Source organism: Orcinus orca, chromosome 6 (genome assembly GCF_937001465.1).
Source record: "Orcinus orca chromosome 6, mOrcOrc1.1, whole genome shotgun sequence".
Classification (NCBI taxonomy): domain Eukaryota; kingdom Metazoa; phylum Chordata; class Mammalia; order Artiodactyla; family Delphinidae; genus Orcinus; species Orcinus orca.
Genome location: NC_064564.1, coordinates 89,156,269 through 89,176,446, shown reverse-complemented (window position 1 = coordinate 89,176,446; position 20,178 = coordinate 89,156,269). Strand labels below are relative to the sequence as shown.

General features: G+C 42.7%; 1 protein-coding gene across 4 annotated transcripts in view; it reads right to left on the bottom strand.

Annotated features, from left to right (window-relative positions):
- Positions 1 to 20,178, bottom strand: part of INVS (inversin) — a 144,270-nt gene that overhangs the window by 6,381 nt on the left and 117,711 nt on the right. For 3 of the 4 annotated variants that reach the window (XM_033431194.2, XM_012533634.3, XM_049710951.1), the window contains one exon: positions 10,899 to 11,616. In XM_033431194.2, coding sequence (XP_033287085.1) covers positions 10,899 to 11,616 — 718 coding nt within the window. The remainder of the gene's footprint in view (positions 1 to 10,898; positions 11,617 to 20,178) is intronic. The other variant, XM_033431196.2, reaches the window with a different exon arrangement.

Below are 20,178 nucleotides of genomic sequence, written 5' to 3'. Positions count from 1 at the left end.
TTTGTAGCCCACCCATCAACCTTTCTTACCGTAGCACTTGAAGAGAGCACAGCCCGTGGCTCCCCAACTCCACCCCAGAATAGAGCTAGTGGCTGTGTCTGGCCAGGGAATTCAGTGCACAGTCTTTTACCCAATTTGGGTCCCTGAACAATGAGCTATGCAGGCCCTGGGCCTGTCCTACTGTCCCACCAGGGCAAGGAAACTAAATCATACCCCTGCCTACTGCTGAGTGTAGTGCCCAGTCCTGTCTGTCTAAGTAAGCCTGATCAGAGAGCCTGGGCAACTGCGGAGCCCATCCTGTAGCCTCACTTGAGGAGGGAACCAAACCAACAGTCCTGTCCAACTGTTCGCAGTCAGCAGTGGCAGCACCCTCCTCCTCCCACCCCCTGCTCCACAACCTCAGAGTTTGGGCAGTGGCCCTGCCCTCAAAGAGACAGCAAGCCCCACCTGCTCAAATAACATTACCAGCAGACACATCCAGAAACCCAAACTGAGCTGACTGTTGAAGAGTTCAGTTTGCTCTCTGCCAAAGCAAACCTGGAAGAGGAGCCTGCTTATTCAAATGCACAGATGCCAACATAAGGAATCAAGGATACAAAAAAATGAAAAAACAAAACAGGTAAACATGACACCAAAGGAAACTTTAAAAAGCTCTGAAAACTGACCTTACAGAAATGGAGATCTGTGAACTGTCAGACAAAGAATTCAGAATTCTCTTAAACAAGTTTAGTTGTCTGTGTGATCTTATAGTTCACTAAACAAAATTAGACAAACAATGCATAAACAAAATGAGAAAAAGTTCTAAAAAATAAAAACTATCAAAAAAAAAGCCAAATCCTGGAGCTGAAAAATAAAATGCCTGAACTGAAGAAATCAATAGCTTCAAAGGCACACTTAACCATGCAGAAGAAAGAATCAGTGACCTAGAAGACAGGACATATGAAATTATCCAGTCAGAGAAGGCAATAAGAAAAAAGTGAAAAAAGCCTATGGGAGACATATGGGACACAAAAGAAACAGTATCTGCATTATGGAAATTCCAGAAGGAGAAGAGAAAGGGACAGAAAGTATATTTAAAGCAATAATGGCTGCAAACATCCCAAACCTGAGAAGAGAAATAGACCCATGAGGCTCAAAGGACCTCAAATAGGTTGAACCAGAGTAGGGCTACACTGAGACACATTATAATTATTAAAAGTCAAAGACAAAAATAATTTTGCAAACAGAAAATAGAGAAGTTACATACAAGTGAACTCCCATAAGACTATAAACAGATTTCTTGTCAGGAACTTTTCAGGAAAGAATGGGATGACAGGTTCAAAACATTGAAAGAGGGCTTCCCTGGTGGCGCAGTGGTTGAGACTCCACCCGCCAATGCAGGGGACGTGGGTTCATGCCCTGGTCCGGGAAGATCCCACATGCCGCAGAGCAGCTGGGCCCATGAGCCATGGCCACTGAGCCTGTGCGTCCGGAGCCTGTGCTCCGCAACGGGAGAGGCCACAACAGTGAGAGGCCCGCGTACCGCAAAAACAAAACAAAACACTGAAAGAAAAAGACTATCAACCGAGAATACTATACCCAACAAAGTTATCTTTCAGAAATTAAGGAGAGATAAATACTTTCCCAAATAAGAGCTGAGGGAGTTCATCACCACCACACCTGCCTTACAAAAAATGCTAAAGGGAGTAAAGTAAAAGGACATTAATCATCTTAAGGCAGTGTAAAACTCACAGGTAACAGTAAACATATAGTCAAAGTTAGATTCTGTAATATGGTAATCGTGGTGCATAATTAACATACAACTCTAGTTTAAAAGTAAAAAAAAAAAGTAGTAAAAATAACCATAACGACAGTAAGCTTTATTGGATATGAAATATAAGAAATATTTATGTAAACTGTAAAATAATCTAAAATGTGAAGAGGGAGAAGTATAATATTTAGCAGTGCTATTGAAGATAAGTTAACAGTTTAAAATAGGGTGTTATTTTAAGATATTTTAAGATACTTTATGTAAGCTTCATGGTAACCACAAGGGAAAAACCTGTACTAATTACACCAAAGAACATGATAAAGAAGTCAAAGCAGACTGATACCAAAAGGCATCAAAACACACAGAAAAGATAGCAGGATAAGAAATGAGGAACAATGGATCAACAGAACAGCCAGAAGACAATTAACAAATTGCAATAGTAAGTCCTTACCTACCAATAATTACTTTAAACATAAATGGATTAATTCCTCCAATTAAGATAGAATGGCTGAATGGATTAAAAAAAAAAAAGATCCAATGATACATTATATTCAAGAGACTCATTTTAGCTTTAAACACCCACACACACAGTGAAGAAATGAGGATATTTCAAGCAAATGGTAACCAAAAAACACACCCAAAAACAAAAAAAGCAGGGGTAACTATAATTATATCAGACAAAACAGACTTTAAAAATGTTATAAAGAGGGCTTCCTTGGTGGCGCAGTGGTTGAGAGTCCGCCTGCCGATGCAGGGGACATGGGTTCGTGCCCCGGTCCGGGAAGATCCCACATGCCGTGGAGCGGCTGGGCCCGTGAGCCATGGCTGCTGAGCCTGCGCGTCCAGAGCCTGTGCTCCGCAACGGGAGAGGCCACAACAGTGAGAGACCCACGTACCGCATTAAAAAAAAAAAATGTTATGAAGAAACAAAGAAGGTCATTACATAATGATAAAGGGGGTCAATCCATCCGGAAGATACAACAATTGTAAATATTTATGCACCCAACATCAGAGCACCTAAATATACAAAGCAAAACTACCAAAGCTAACAGAAGAAATAAACAGTAATAGCTAGGGACTTTAATACCCTACACTCAGCAATGGATAAATCACTCAAAGGGTCAAAGAGGAAACTGGATTTGAACACTATAGACCAAATGGACATAACAGACATATAGAGAATAGTTATCCAACAATCAGAAAAAACATTCTTCAAGTGCACATGGAATATTTTCTAGGATAAATCATGTGTTAGGCCACAAAACAAGTCTTAGCAAATTCAAGAAGATTGAAATCATACCAAATATTTTCTGTGATCATAATGGTATGAAATTAGAAATCAATAATAGGAGGGAAATTGGAAGACTCATAAATACATGGAAATTAAACACTCTGCTGAACAACCAATGGATCAAAGAAGAAACTGAAAGGGAAACTTAAAAGGTATCTTGAGACAAATTGCAAATAGAAACTCTACATACTAAAACTTATGAGATGCAGCAAATGTAATTTTAAGAGGGAAGTTCATAGCAATAAATGCCTACATTAAGAAATAAGAAAGATCTCAAATAAACAGTCTAACTGTATGCCTTAAGGAACTAGAACAAGAACAAACTGAGCCCAGAGTTAGAAGGAAGGAAATAATAAAGATTAGAGCAGAAATAAATGACATAGAGAACAGGAAAACAATAGAAAGGATTTAAAAAGCTAAGTTGGTTCTTCTTTTTTTTTTTTTTTGCGGTACACGGGCCTCTCACTGTTGTGGCCTCTCCCGTTGCGGAGCACAGGCTCCAGACGCGCAGGCTCAGTGGCCATGGCTCACGGGCCCAGCCGCTCTGCGGCATGTGGGATCTTCCCGGACTGGGGCACAACCCCGTGTCCCCTGCATCGGCAGGCAGACTCTCAACCACTGCACCACCAGGGAAGCCCTAAGTTGGTCCTTTGAAAAGGTAAACCAAATTGGCAATTAGCTATACAAACCAAGAAGGGAAAAAAAGGATTCAAAGCAACAAGGTCATAAATGGAAAAGGAAACACTACAACTGATACCACAGAAATACAAAGGATCATAAGAGGCTACTGTAAACAACTATATACCAACAAACTAGACAACCTAAAAGAAATGGAGAAATTCTTAGAAACAACCAACCTACCATGACTGAATCAGGAAGAAATAAAAAATCTGAACAGACCAATAAAGAGTAAGAAGATTGAATTTGTAATCAAAAATCTCCTAATGAAGAAAAGTCCAGGACCAGATGGCTTCACTGATGAATTTTACTAAACATTCAAAGAAGAATGTCAATACTTCAAATTCTTCAAAAAATTTGAAGAGTAGGGAACAATCCCAAACTCACTTCATGAGCCCACATTACCCTGACACCAAAGCTAGAAAAAAATTCCACTACAAGAAAAGTATAGGCCAATATCCCTGATGAATACAGATGCAAAATTTCTCAATAAAATACTAGCAAACCAAATTCAGCAGCAAATTAAAAGGATCATTCCCCATGGTCAAGCAGGATTTATTCCTGGAATGCAAGGATGGTTCAACATACGCACATAAATCGATGTGATATATCATATTAATAGAAAGAAATCATATGATCATCTCAAAAGACACAGAAAAAGCATTTGACAAAATCCAACATCTGTTCATGATAAAAACCCTTAACAAATTCAGTATAGAAGGAACATACCTCAACATAATAAAAGGCATACATGACAAGCCCACAGCTAACATCATACTCAATGGGGTAAGGTTGAAAGTGTTTCCTCTAAGATCAGGAATAAGGCAAGGGTGCCTACACTCACCACTCCTTTTCAACAAAATACTACGAGTCCTAGCCAGAGCAATCAAGCAAGAAAAACAAAAAAGGAATCAGAATGGGAAATGAAGAATTAAAATTGTCTTCATTTGCAGATGACATGATTTTATATATAGAAAATCCTAAATAGTTCACAAAACTGTTAGATCTAATCAACAACTTCAGTACAGGTGCAGGATACAAAATTAATATGCAAAATCAGTAGTGTTTCTATACATTAAGAGTGATGTGAAAAATAAATAAAAGAATTCCATTTACAGTAGCATCAAAAACAATAAAATACTTAGGAGTAAGTTTAACCAAGGAGGTGAAAAAATCTCTACCCTGAAAACTACAAGACATTGATGAAAGAAACTGAAGAAAATACAAATAGGGCTTCCCTGGTGGCGCAGTGGTTGAGAGTCCGCCTGCCAATGCAGGGGACACGGGTTCGTGCCTCAGTCTGGGAAGATCCCACATGCTGCGGAGCGGTTAGGCCCGTGAGCCATGGTCGCTGAGCCTGCGCGTCCGGAGCCTGTGCTCCACAACAGGAGAGGCCACAACAGTGAGAGGCCCGTGTACCGCAAAAAAAAAAAAAAAAAAAAGAAAATGCAAATAAATGGAAGGGTATTCCGTGTTCATGGATTGCAAAAATTAATATTGTTAAAATATCTATGCTACCCAAAGCCATTTATAGATTCAATCCCTATCAAGATTCCAATGGCTTTTAAAAAAATAAACAGAATTAGAGGGACTTCCCTGGTGTTCCAGTGCTTAAGACTCCACGCTCCTAATGCAGGAGGCCCGGGTTTGATCCCTGATCAGGGAACTAGATCCCACATGCCGCAACTAAGAGTTTGCATTCCGCAACTAAAAGATACCGCATGCCGCAACTAAAGATCCCGCATGCTGCAACTAAAGATCCTGCACGCCGCAACCAAGACGCGGCCCAGTCAAATAAATAAATAAATAATATGGGGAAAAAACCAGAAGTAGAATAATACCAAAATTTATATAGAAACACAAAAGACCTTGAATAGCCAAAGCAATCCTGAGAAAGAATAAAGCATCACACTTCCTGATTTCAAGCTACACTATAAACCTATAGTAATCAAAACAGTATAAATGGAATAAAAATAGACACATAGACCAACAGAACAGAATTTAGAGCCCAGAAATAAACCCATATATAAAGAGTCAACTAATATTTGACAAGGGAGCCAAGAATACTCAATGGAGAAAAGAGAGTCTCTTCAGTAAATGGTACTGGGAAAATTAAATATTCACATGTGAAAGGATAAAACTAGAACCCTATTTTACACCACTCACAGAAATTAACTCAAAGTGGATTAAAGACTTAAATAAAAGACCAGAAACCACAAAACTCCTCGAAGAAAACACAGGAAAAAGTTCCGTAACGTGGGTCTTTGCAGTGATTTCCTAGATACAACACTTAAAGCATAAGCAACAAAATAAAAAATAAGTGGGACTACATCAAACTAAAAAGCTTCTGCACAGCAAAAGAAATGATCAACAGAATAAAAAAGGCAACCTACAAATGCAAAAAAAAAATTTGCAAACCATGTATATGATAAGAGGTTAATATCCAAAGTATATAAAGAAGTCATACAACTAGATAGCAAATAATAATAATAATCCAATGTGCAAGGAACCTGAATAGAAATTTTCCCAAGATATAAAGATGGCTAACAGGTATATAAAAAGGTGTTCAACATCACTAATCGTCAAGGAAATGCAAATCAAAATCACAGTGAGAGGGACTTCCCTGGTGGCGCAGTGGTTAAGAATCTGCTTGCCAATGCAGGGGACACAGGTTTGATCCCTGGTCCAGGAAAATCCCACATGCTGTGGAGCAACTAAGCCTGTGCGCCACAACTGCTGAGCACGCACGCCACAGCTTCTGAAGCCCGTGTGCCTAGAGCCCGGGTTCCACAAGAGAAGCCACAGCACTGAGGAGCCCGCACACCACAACGAAGAGTAGCCCCTGCTTACTGCAACTAGAGAAAGCCTCTGTGCAGCATGAAGACCCAACGCAGCCAAAAATAAAAATAAATCTATAAAAAAACCCACAATGAGATATCACATCCATTAGAACAGTTGTCATCAAAAAGACAAGAGAAAAGTGCTGGTGAGAATGTGGAGAAAACGGGACCCTCCTGCACTGTTAGTGAGAATGTAAATTGGTGCAGCCACTATGGAGGTTCCTCAAAAAATTAAAAATAGAGCTACCATATGATCCAGCAATCCCACTACAGGGTGTATATCTGAAGGAAATGAAGAGACATCTGCACCCCTATGTTCATAGTAGTAGTATTTACAATAGCCAGAACATGGAAACAACCTAAGTGTCCACTGATGGATGAACAAATAAAGAAGTTGTGGAATATATATATATATACACACACATTAGATTATTATATATATTATATATACACACAGTAGAATATTATTCAGCCTAAAATAAGAAGGAAATCCTGCCATTTGCAACAACATGGATGGACCTTGAGGGCATTATGCTAAGTGAAATAAATCAGAGAAAGACTACTGTATTATTTCACTTACACGTGAAGTCTTCAAAAACAAAAACAAAAAAACCCAAACTCATAGAAAAGGAAATCAGATTTGTGGTTATTAGAGGAGGGGAATTGGATGAAAGTGATCAAAAGGTGCAAATTTCCAGTTGTAAGACAAATAAGTACCGGGGATGTAACGTACAGCATGATGACTGTAGCTAACACTGCTTTATGGTATATATGAAAGCTGTTAAAGAGTAAATCTTAAGAGTTCTCATCACAAGAAGAAAATCCTTTTTATCTGTGTGAGATGACGGATGTTAACTGAACTTATTGTGGTAATCATTTCACAGTATATGTAAATCCATGCTGTCACCTTAAACTTATACAGCGCCATATGTCAATTCTATCACAATAAAAATCGGGGGGAAAAGCGAACAGCTAGAGTTAGGAGAGGCCAACATTCCAAATCAGTGCTGTCTGGTCCAACAGCCAAATACTGCTGAGGACTTGGTGGGGATGATCAGGGGGTTTTAAAATAGTGACAAATGTAAGAGCTGAATTTTACTAAGATCAGTGTGTTGGAGGGCAAAGCCTGGGGCGGGAGAGAGGGGAGGGGCGCCAGGATGATGGCTATATTTACCTCTAGTGCTTTTCGCATGGTGTTTATCCCATGTGCACTCCCAAACCTCTTCTTGAGCACAGATGTTTCGGAGCCTCCTAAGGAAGGCTGCACCAGTGTTCATGATCCATGGCTGATTAACTACTGGTGAGCCTACAGGGTGCAGAGAGCAGCAGGCCCTGTGCCTGATGTTACAATACACCAACTGGGACATAAGCTTCTTCCCAAATGCTCGAAGCTCCTTGCAGTGCTTGGGGCAGCCCCTCCCTCCTGCCCTAAAGGCTGATTTCAGTCGAACTACATCCTTCTTCCTTTCTTTTCCTGGAGCGTGACAAACCGTGGCACCCCTTTACTAGAACATGTACCACATTTCCAAAAAGCCAAGTGTAGAGAGAAGCGAGAGTTAACAGGACAATACCGCTCTGCAGTCAGTTCTTCCACACCCCCGCTCTGTGGGCAGAGGACTTGTCAGGAAGCCTGGGTGTTGGCTGAAGCTCTAACAGCTCCGGCTTTCGGGGGGGCACAGCTGCCACCTCATCGACTCTGGTATGGAGACCGAGGCTGTGTCTCATGGTCCTAGTGGTCAGTCACAGCCTCTGTTCTCCCCTTCTCAGGGAGAATGTGCGCGCCTGGTTTGCTGAGAATCCGAGCACACCCAATCATCCCTTTCAGCCCAGGGCGCAGGGCGCTTGTTATGGTCTAGCCTAACCTTGTTTATTCACCTCAGAACATGCTGGAGGACCCGATGGGAACAGCCTTACACAGCAACTCCTCTTCACCACAGCAACTTTCCAGCCCAGCCTAGCTTGTCCAGTATCCAGTTTCAACCTTTAAAATAGTCAAGTCTTGACTGGTAATAAAACTCAGACGCTTAGACAAAGCTTCATTTTCTCTGGGCCCCAGGTTCAATCTGCTCACCCCATCCTGTGCGTTTTCCAGTCAGCCTGCCTCCCCGCCGCCCCCGGGCACGTCTCCTGTGATGGCGGCCTGCATTTATGGGAGGTCGTGTGCCAAGCCCCGTTCCCAACTCCAGCCCTCGGTGCCCCTGAGGTTTGCTGTCGGACACCACACACTGTCCCCGGACAGCACTTAGGGCTCCTGTGCTTCAAATGGAAGACATATATGGCCATAGTGGAATCAATAAAAGGATATTTACTGTCACCAGACACAGGACTTGCCACGGTGTGCAGCTTCCCAGAAACCCTTTGGGAGTCGATGTCCCGGGACTCGAAATTGCACAGTGGTGCAGCCAGAGGGGGCCTGTGTAATTGCCTCCCCAGATAGGTGCACAGACTATGAGTCCACTGTTCTTGGGGGGAATGACTGAAGGCTCATTTGCTGCTATGGACACTTACTGACAGGACCTGTCAGCTGCTGACTCTTCAAAGGAGTCAAAGGACAGTGTGATGGGGAGGCACTGCAGCTGGGGAGCAGCTGTGGGGCCTGACATGGCAAACCTTGTGGGCTTGTTTGGACCCCAGGTGTCAGCTGAAATACTTCACAAAAAGTTCCTCTGGGATGGTAGCCAGTGCACATCCTGGCAGGACGCCCCAAGGAGGGGGAGCAGGGACCCTTCCCATCTGTGGCTTCAGAGGCCGACGGTCTCAGCTGCAGGCCAGCGCTGGCTCTGGAGCCTGAGGTTGATGCACCTATCTGTGCTTCAGTTTCCTCACTCATGGAATGGGGAGAAGAACAGTAATCCCAGTATCCCTCACAGGGTGACTGAGGATTTTAAATGAGTTAATACACGTAAAACTGCTTAGAACAGTGTCCGGCCCAAGTGCCTGATGAATTCAACTACCAGTATTAGTAACAGTGCTAACAACAACATCCCCCATAACAACATTACCTTGATGCATGAGAGACCATCCAGGCAGCCTGTCCTCCAGCCTGTCCTGAGGTGCAGAGTGCAAGGTCGGCCTCCGCCTCCATTATTTTGACCACAGCAGACACTACCTTTACTGAGAATGTAAGGGAAAGGCCCCTGGACTCAAGTCAGAAAGAACTTCGAGTGCTGGGTCTGACCATCAGGACAGGTCTTTTTTCCTGAGACCATTGCTTGTCTGAAAAACAGGGACGCTGATCCCTATCGTGACGGCTTCCTGGCGATGGTTGGGAGAGCAAAGGGGTCAGGCGTGAGACGACTTTGTAAACAGCCACGAGCCTGAACAGATGTGAAGACGCACTATAGCGAAGGCCGTGCAGGTCGCCCGGCTCTGGGTTAGGAGGCTTTGGCATGACAGTCCCTGAGGCCTCTCCCTGGACCTCACAAGCCGCTCAGCTCTCCCTCTGCCAACAGCAGGGTTTCTTCGGCCCTTTTATCTCCTGACAGAGGCACACCTGCACTCGTAGTGATCTGCTTGCTTTGTTCCCCCGTAAAACTCCCTCTCTCTGGAGATGGAGACCACATGACCCCCACCTGGGGCCGACGGTCCGGCCCTCCCCTGGGCGTGGTCATCACTGAAAGGCCTAATCTGGATGGAGGCCCTCCTGGGGCCTGCAGTGTGAAGGAGACTGTGAGATATGTGAAAACTTGTACCACAGCACTCTTCCAGTCCTCCCAGAATTACCCCCTGAGGGTGTTCACCTCAGGGTTTCGGTAAGCCTCCTCCACCACTCCCAGCTCCTACCCCACATTCTGAGCTTGACTGAGGCTCACACAGGTTTTTGTGATAAATTTCAGTCACTTAATCCACTGTATCTAATTCCTGTGTAGTAAAGAAGGAAGATAAAATACCTTAAATGTGTAGTGCTTTAGAATTTACAAAGCACACGTTATCTCATTCTAGCAACCTGTCACGTGAACAGGACGGGTGTGGCAATTGTTAAATCCCATTTTACAGAGGAGGAAACTGAGGGTCAGGGAGGCTGAGTGATTTGCTCAAGGTCAGATAACCTCTTCGAGCTTCACCTGAAACTTAGGCTTCATGGTTTTTCATTTACACCAGGCTATCCTGGGTACTTTCCTATCTTTCTGGGTAAAAACACCTTCCAAATAGCTTACCCAATATAAATTACTAAGATATACCCATGTGTGACTCTCATGGGTTGGCTCAATAAAATTGGCCTTGTCATGCCAGCACATGGAATTCACTAGAAAGTATCACAGAGCACAGCGGGTATCACATCAGGGGGATTAGGACAGACACAGAGCCAAAAAGATGCGGTGGCATCCCATCTTCCTACCTTCTCCAGGCCCGCTGGATGACCGCTGCTGCCTTGTTCTTTTTGCGAAACAGCTCTTTCCTGCTTCTTTCTCTCTGGATTATCTGCAGCCGCAGCTCTACGGGGAGAAGGTCAATATTCACACTCTGCCCAGAGAGGGGACCAGGTGCTGGATCAGTCTCCTTAGATAGCTGAGTGTCCTCCAACAGGGCGGATGTACCCAGCTTCCTGACTCCTGACCTCAACACCTCTGTGCTCGATGGCAAATCTGAGTGGGTCCCTCCTGCGAGCTTGTCCTGCGTCACTGTGTTTCTTGGCATCCGGTGGTGGAGAGGACTCTGCCCAGCATGGACGGCCTCCCCCTTGGCACTGCCAGGCCGGCTGGACCCAGCCGGGGAGCGCCTCCCTCCTCTGAGCTCCTGGCTGCGCCTTTTCTGGGAGGCACATTTGGCCTTGGGTGCTGCATCCTGCCGCCGGCTGGGCTTCCAGTGGCCGTCCTGCTGTGGAAGGCTTGCAGCTGCCCAACTGGGGTCCTCTCCTTCCTCAGCAGGCCCAGACGCCCTGACACAGGAGGGCTGCTTCAAGGAGCCTTTCCCCTTGTCACACTGCTTCTCGCCAACTGTCTCACCTCTGGACTTCTCGACAGAGGAGGCTCCTGGACGCCTGTTTCCATCACTGCCTTCGCTGGGGCTGAAGTGGACACAGGCAGATCGGCCTTTAGAATGTTCTCTGGATGTTTCTTGGGGAGACAAGGAAGAAGGGGAAGAATCTTTATTGTCCAAAACTTGCATAGTAGGGCAGTTCTGCTCACTGTTCACAAAAAAAAAAAAAAAAATTCAGACTTGTCCTCTTGTATCACCGTGATAGTGCTGATTACGATTAGGAAAAAATTGTTTAACTTCTATTTCTAGCAACAGTAGGTTAGATAACCTGAAAGCCTTCCCCTACAATACCTAGAAATGGGACTTCCCCGGTGGTCCAGTGGTTAAGACCCTGCGTTCCCAATGCAGGGGGCCCGAGTTCAATCCGTGGTCAGGGAACTAGATCCCACATGCCGCAACTAAAAGATCCCGCATGCCGCCACTAAGACCCGGTTCAGCCAAATAAATATTAAAAAAAAAAAAGACCTATTCCCTGGTGGCGCAGCAGTTTAGAATCCACCTGCCAATGCAAGGGACACAGGTTCGATCCCTTGTCCAGGAAGATCCCATATGCCACGGAGCAACTAAGCCCGTGCGCCACAACTACTGAGTCTGCACGCCTAGAGTCCATGCTCTGCAACAAGAGAAGCCACTGCAATGAAAAGCCCATGCACCGCAAGTAAGAGTAGCCCCTGCTCACCGCAACTAGAGAAAGCCCATGCGCAGCAAGGAAGACCCAATGCAGCCAAAAATAAAATAAAATTAAAAAAAAGATATTATAAAAAAGTACCTAGAAATGCAGACTAAAATATTTATAATAAACATTACTTTAAAAGCACCACAGTGCCTTCAAGAAAATAAAGGAAATTCCTGGGGGCCAAAAACAAAGGGAAAACTGAGAACCCAAGTGATAAGCTTGTGAGCTGATCCAGCGATTGTCGGGCAAGCGGTAGCGGTGAAGTGGGGCAACGGCTGGTCTTATTAAATAACTGGTTGTTTTAACATCCAGATAAGAACAGAAAATGAGCCTTGCAGGCAGAAAGTTAACTGGAAACAGGACCCTGCATGAAGCCAGGACTCTTGAGGTGGTAGACCCTTGGGAAATGATGGTCCCGATAAAGTATCTTCCCAGCACTGGAAGATGACAAGGAAATTTGTCTCAGCTTAGGTTCAGGATGGGGTAAAGAGTCATGCATGAGAATTTGAAACCAAAGTGCTGTGCCTCACATGGGTTTGGTATTCATTTAATCTCAACCCATAGGAAAAATTAATATAAAAACTAGTCTCAGGGGCTTCCCTGGTGGCGCAGTGGTTGAGAGTCCGCCTGCCGATGCAGGGGACGCGGGTTTGTGCCCCGGTCCGGGAGGATCCCACATACCGCGGAGCAGCTGGGCCCATGAGCCATGGCCGCTGAGCCTGTGCATCCGGAGCCTGTGCTCTGCAACGAGAGAGGCCACAACAGTGAGAGGCCCATGTACCGCAAAAAAAAAAACCCAAAAAAATACTAGTCTCGGGATGGCGGTATCGCAGGGTGCCTCTTAGAAGCAAACACATTATTGCTTTAGGATAGCATGACCTCAACTCAGGCTGCACAGAGGGGACCTCCTGAAAATAACTTCATAATCCCAAATTACAAAATACACAAGGAAACAATCTACCATGAGGAACAGTTAATAGAGAAAATAGGAAGATTAGATCAACAAGAATTTTAGCTAATAGGACAGTGTGTATGCACACTCACACACATGCACTCATTAAACACATAAAAGAAATTTAGAATTTGAGAAAAGAATATATTATATATATTTAAAATAACTAAATACAACATATAAAATAAAAATTTTAGTCTCAATGTGAAAAACAGTGAAGGAACTTCGGCTTTCATAATGGCAGAATTGAAGCATATTCACCCAAAAGGACAATAGAAAAGTTAAACAAAATATTACAAACTACCTGTTTGAAGGCATCAAAGAGCTAACAAGGCAGAAATAAATATGGGGCCAAGATCCAAGCGAATCAGGCAACCAGGAGATGAGCAGGGAATTTGGGGCCACACATCCCTAGGGAAATGAGGCTCCTTGAGGTTTGGAGGACAAAACTTGGAGTCCAGATCCTGCCAAGAAGCGTTGTTTTGGACTGGGACTCTGGAAGGCTATGTCTTAGGAAAAAGGGTCCACTGGCCATGGATTGACGTTGCAGGGACTGAAGCCCAGCTCTATATCATCTCAGTTTTGGAAACTGGATTAAGGTGAACTTGGATTGTTCTTGCTCCTGAATGCCTGAGAGAAGCCAATGTAAATCCTCCCTGGAGGAATTAATATCATGCTAGGCTTCTAGTTATTTCTCTAATTTTTTATATTCAGTGATCCAGTCCTTAGTGAAAAATATACAGGGAGATGAGACAAGACAAAATTGAGAGAGGGGGGGAGGGAGAGAGAATAGACAATGAAACAGACACACATTGTGTTTTCAGAAACAGACTTTAAAATAAGTATTCTTAAGTGCAAAAGAGTATATAAACTATACTACTCTTCATGTAAGAAACAAGAGGATATAAGAAAATATACTTGTACCTGGGACTTCCCTGGTTGCGCAGTGGTTAAGGCTCTGTGCTCCCAATGCAGGGGGCCTGGGTTCCATCCCTGGTCCAGGAACTAGATCCCACATGCATGCCACAACTAAGAAGCCCACATGCCACAACTAAGGAGCCTGCCTGCTGCAACTAAGACCTGACTCAACCAAATTAAAAAAAAAAAAAAATCAAACAAACAAACAAAACTGGTATGGTTTAAAAAAAAAGAAAGAATGTATTTGTATCTTCTCATTTGTACAAAAGAAATATAGAAAGGATAATCTAGCAACTGAAGAGATTGGATCCTTATGCAGATGGAGTGGGAAAGGGAAAGAAAGAAGAGGGAAATGGAAACTGAGTAGTAGGATGAGGAGGGAGCAACACTTCTCTGAGTAAACCTTTCTGTGTAGCTCTGACTCTTATAACCGTTATAACGTTTCACACACACCAAAACAAAACAAAACAAAATTAAAAACCAATTAATTAAAACAAGATACCACTACACATCTACTAGAATGGTGAAAATCAAAAACACTGACAACACCAAATGCTGATGTGGGTGACAAGCAACAGGAACTCTCATTCATTGCTGGTGGAATGCAGAATGGTGCAGCCACTTTGGAAGACTGTTTGGCAGTGTCTTATGAAACTGAGCATGTTCTTACCATACAATCCAGCAATCTTGCTCTTTGGTATTTCCCCAAACGAATTAAAACCTTATGTCCACCCAACATCCTGCATATGGATGTTTATAGTAGCTTTATTCATAACTGTCCAACCTTGGAGCAACCAAGATGTCCTTCAGTAGGTGAACAGATAAACTGTGGTACATCAGACAATGGAATTTTATTTTTTTTGGCTGCATCGTATGGCATGCGGGATCTTAGTTCCCCCACCAAGGATTGAACCCCAGCCCCCTGCAGTGGAACCACTGGACCACCAGAGAAGTCCCCAGACAATGGAATATTATTCAGCAATAAAAAGAAATAAACTAAAAGAAAATGAGCTAAAAGTGAAATGTGTACCAAAAAGAAATAAGCTACCAAGCCATGCAGAATATTAAGTGAAATATTACTTTACTTGCATGAATATTACTAGTACATATTATTAAGTGAAGGAGGCCGCTCTGAAAAGGCCATATACTATATAATTCCAACTATATCACCTTCTGGAAAAAGGCAAAACTATGGAGATCCTAAATGGCTTAGTGGTTACCAGGGGTTTGGGGAAGAGGGTGACGCATAGGCAGAGCACAGTGGAGTTTTAGGGCAGTGTGATGGTTAATTTTATGTGTCAACTTGACTAGCATAAGGGATGCCCATATAGCTGATAAAACATTTCTGGGTGTGTCTGTGAGGGTGTCCCCAGAAGAGATTAGCATTTGAGTTGGTAGTCTGAGTAAAGAAGATCACCCTCGCTAAGGCAGGTGGGCACTGTCCAGTCTGTTCAGGGCCTAAATAGAACAAAACCGTGGAGGAAGTGTGATTTTGTGCTCTTTGCTTGAGCTGGGACATCCATTTTTGCCTGCCCTTGGACACAGGTGTTCCTGTTTATCAGGCTTTTAGACTTGGACCAGGATTTGTACCCTTAGCCCCTCAATTTCTAAACCTTTGGACTCAGACTCATAGCATCTGCTCTCCTGTTCTTAAGCCTTTGGACTCACTGAATCACACCACCAACTTTCCTGGGTCTCCAGCTTACAGATGGCAGACTGTGGGTCTTCTCAGCCTCCATAATCAAGTGAGCAAATTTCTACACCAAATCTCCCGATATGTCTGTCTGTCTGTCTGTCTGTCTATCTATCTATCTATCTAACTGGTTCTGTTTCTCTGGAGACCCCTAATACGGGCAGTGAAACTATTCTGTATGACACAATGCAGGATACAAGTCATTATACATTTGTGAAAACCCACAGAGTGTAGAACACCAGGTGTGAATCCTGATGTAAATTGGACTTGGGTGATAATGATGTGTCAGTGTAGGTCATCAATTGTAGCAAACGTGCTAAGCTGGGTGTTGATGTTAGGGAGTATGTACATGCGTGGGAGTAGGAGTATGTGGGAACTCTCTGTACTTTCTGCTCAGTTTTGCTGTGAACTTAAAACTGCTCTAAAAAGCAAACTTTATTAAAAAGAAGAGAAAAAAGAAAAATAATAGAGACGGCTAGATATCCTTAGATACTAATAGCTAGTAATGATAAAGATAATGTGATTTAGGTATTAGTAGAGATAGATCAGTGAGAAAGAATAGAATGCTAAAATTATTCCCATATATGAAAATAAACAATAAAGATAGCATTTTGAATTTGTGGACCCAGGAGATGAGGTGCTCACAGGCCCTGGGTATGACCCCAGAGAGTGATGCTATACTCCTTCAGAAGCCATTATTCACAAGCCTACTGCCAGCACTGCAGCTCAGGATTATTCCATGTTTATGGCTAGAACAACTGCTTATTCTCTAAAAAGAAATCATTCAATTCCAACCTCACTATATAACGAAATATAGATAGTAAAAATTAGAAAATATATGTATTTATTAGATCTTAAAGTGGGAAAAAGCTTTTCTTGGCATAAAACCACAAAGAAAAAAATCTCAGAAGAAAAAAATGAAACAGAATTAAAAGGTAAACAAAAAAAGTTCATTATATATGACAGAGAAAGGTTACTATCCTTATTACATAAAGACCTTTTAGAAATACTAAGAAAATGAAAAACCAATTTAAAAATTGACAGTGGAGGGCTTCCCTCATGGCGCAGTGGTTGAGAGTCCGCCTGCCGATGCAGGGGAGAAGGGTTTGTGCCCCAGTCTGGGAAGATCCCACGTGCCGTGGAGCGGCTGGGCCCATGAGCCATGGCCGCTGAGCCTGCGCGTCCGGAGCCTGTGCTCTGCAACGTGAGAGGCCACAACAGTGAGAGGCCCGCATACAGCAAAAAAAAAAAAAAAAAAAAAAATTGACAGCAGACATCAGTGAATAATCCAGAAAATAGATACACAAAGCCAATAAAAATATGACAAAATTCCATCTTACTAACTAGGATTTAGTAAAACCATTATTTGCCTAAGTGTTTGGAGAGATTTTTGGTTTTTGCTTTTGCAAGCGTGAAACAAACATCTGAAACCTTCCTGGATTCCAAGAAGTCTGGCAGCATGTTTTTTTTTGGCTTTTTGTTTTTAAATTTTCTTTTATTTATTTTCTATTTATCTTTTATTTATTTTCTAAATTTTCTATCTATCTATTTATTTATTTGGCTGCTTTGCATCTTTGTTGCTGTGCATGGGCTTTCTCTAGTTGCGGCGACCAGGGGCTACTCTTCATTGCGGTGCGCGGGTTTCTCATTGCGGTGGCTTCTCTTGTTGTGGAGCACGGGCTTTAGGCGCGCAGGCTTCAGTAGTTGTGGCACGTGGGCTCAGTAGTTGTGGCTCGCAGGCTGTAGAGCGCAGGCTCAGTAGTCACGGCGCATGGGCTTAGTTGCTCCACGGCATGTGGGATCTTCCTGGACCAGGGCTTGAACCCGTGTCCCCTGCATTGGCAGGCAGATTCTTAACAACTGAGCCACCGGGGAAGTCCCTGGCAGCATGTTTAAAGAGCCATAAAAATTAGAGGTATATACAAAAACTTATATGAAAGGCTGTTTAGTTTATATGTCCAACACAGTTATGATTAAACAAAGCATGCTGTATTCATAATCTGATATAATGCTAAGCAGCTAGTAACATTTTTGTTGAAAACAAAGAAATTATGTAAGAACATCTCAAAACAGGATGCCCACAATTTTCTGAATTAAAAAAAAGTTATAGTAGAAGGGTTTGTATAGTTTAAGATTAAGGAGGATTTTAATTTTTTCTTCTTTGTTCTTTTCTCTGATTTTAATTTTTTGGTAATGTACATTAAGTAATTTTATAATTATGAGAAAATGTCATTTTCTGTTTAAATAAAAGGTACCCAACTAACAACAAAAAAAAATGAACAGCAATTAGAATCAGCTAGGATGTGGGAAAGAACCCAAAATGGAATAAAAACAATAACAAATAAACCTAACACTATTACAAGATCAGATCAGGTAACCACACTAAAAAGGTGGAGAAGAAGGGAACTCACCCAAGTAACTTTATAAAATCATATTTTGGCTGAGTACTGTAAGACTAAGGACAAAAAGAAATGTATGTAAATACTATGCTCTATTTAGTAAATTTACTTCTCAAAGGGGTATGGGTTGGCAATTCTGAATCTACTTTACGTGTATACTAGGATTGAACAAATAAGCATATATATCATAGATAATGGGAGCCAGGTCTTTCACTGTTGGAGAAAAAAATTTCAAATAAAAAGATAAAAGCTAGAATAAACCCTGTGGTGTTGGATGGAATTGGAGGTAACAGTTTGAAATCAGTGTGTGTGTGTATGTGTGTATGTGTGTGTGTGTGTGTGTGTGTGTAATACACATATACACTGATAGGTGCACAAATAGATATAAATATTTCTCAGTTCTCTCTGCTGAAAGGGTTTAGGAGCAATGACAGTCCAAGAGTAGTATACACACCTAGCACTCAGATCTTGGATTCTAATACCATCTCCAACAAAAGGAACCAGGTTCCTTGGAGACGTGGTTGATTCCAGGGCCTTGGGTAGGGGAGGAATATAATGAGATTTCATATTGAAGGGACCGATATGCTCACAGAGAGGAAAATGGATTAGGGGAGTCAGAGTAGATAAGTAAGACCAGTTAGGAAGCTACTGCAACAGTCCAAGTTAGAGATGAAGGTAAGCAAATGTTAGGTAGACTATGTGGTGGTGGTGGATGAGATACAAAGAATGATTTGAAAGCTATTTAGGAAGTAAAGGTGACAAGGCCCGGTGACAGATTGGATTTTGAGTGGTAAAGGAAAAGAAGATAATGATCAGATTTTTACTCCTGGGATGGACATACAGATGGACAAGTATTGGATATTAACCAATATTGAGGAGTAGTTTTACATGAAATCATGATCAGTTCTGTCTTGGACAGGTTGAGTTTGAGATGCCTTTGGGACACCTAAATGAGGACATAGTAAATAGCTGAATATACATAATTGGAGTAAGGAAAAGACGTCAAGGAGTCTCTGGTATCTAGACGGTAATAGAGTTTGCTGCCTTAGACACTGCACATGTGCCAAATGTAAGGGCCCCCTGATACTCCCACCAATCATACCCACTAGCCCTGGCAGCCCATATGGTGAGAATAAGAAAACATCAGGGATGGCCTTTAAAATAGTGAGTTTCTCCTCCACTAGACTCTCCTGAGAACCACACTGACTCAAAGACAGCTTTATTCCACCACCTCCCACAAGCACTCTGCTGCCAAGTCATTGCAATTCTACCTCTCAAGTCCATCCCCTTCTCATCACCCTGCTGCTACTGTGCCTTAGTATAGGCCCTATGTGGCCCTCCAAATCCATCCTCCACCCAGTCACAGCGGTCTTTCTAAATAGTGTCTCCTTCCTCTCTTTCCTTCCCCCCTTTGAAATAGTAATGAGGTTAATTATAGTAACAGCTCATACTTATAGAGTACTTTAGGCACTGTGTTTAAGTCTTTACATGGGTTATCTCATTAATGGTCACAATTTTCTAAGACAGGCATTATTATCTCTCTCTCTTTTTTTTTATTTTTATTTTTTACAAATAAAGAAAAGGAGGCTTGGAGAGGCTATGTAACCTGCTTAAGATTGTATAGCTAGTAAGTGGTAGGGTCTAAAGCTTACACACTTAGCCATTATGCTCTATACACATTGGAAACAACAAAAAGGGAAGAATAAGGAAGAAGAAAGCAATCACCTGTTAAGACACCTTAGGCAAGCCCTTCTCTCAGGGCCTCAGGGTGCTGACTTGTTTTGAGGAGGCTGAACTAGATGCTCTCTAACAACCCTCAGGCTCTAATTTATGAAATAGGATAATGGAGAAGAAGAAGTGGCCAACGTTTCCCCTCTCTGGCTTCCTGCTAGGATGCCCATGCTGCAAAGGCTATACTGCCTGATCACTGATCAGCTGAGGCAGCTGTGACCCTTCTTTATGTGGCCAAACATAATGTGGCTTGGGATGTCCTTTGCCCAA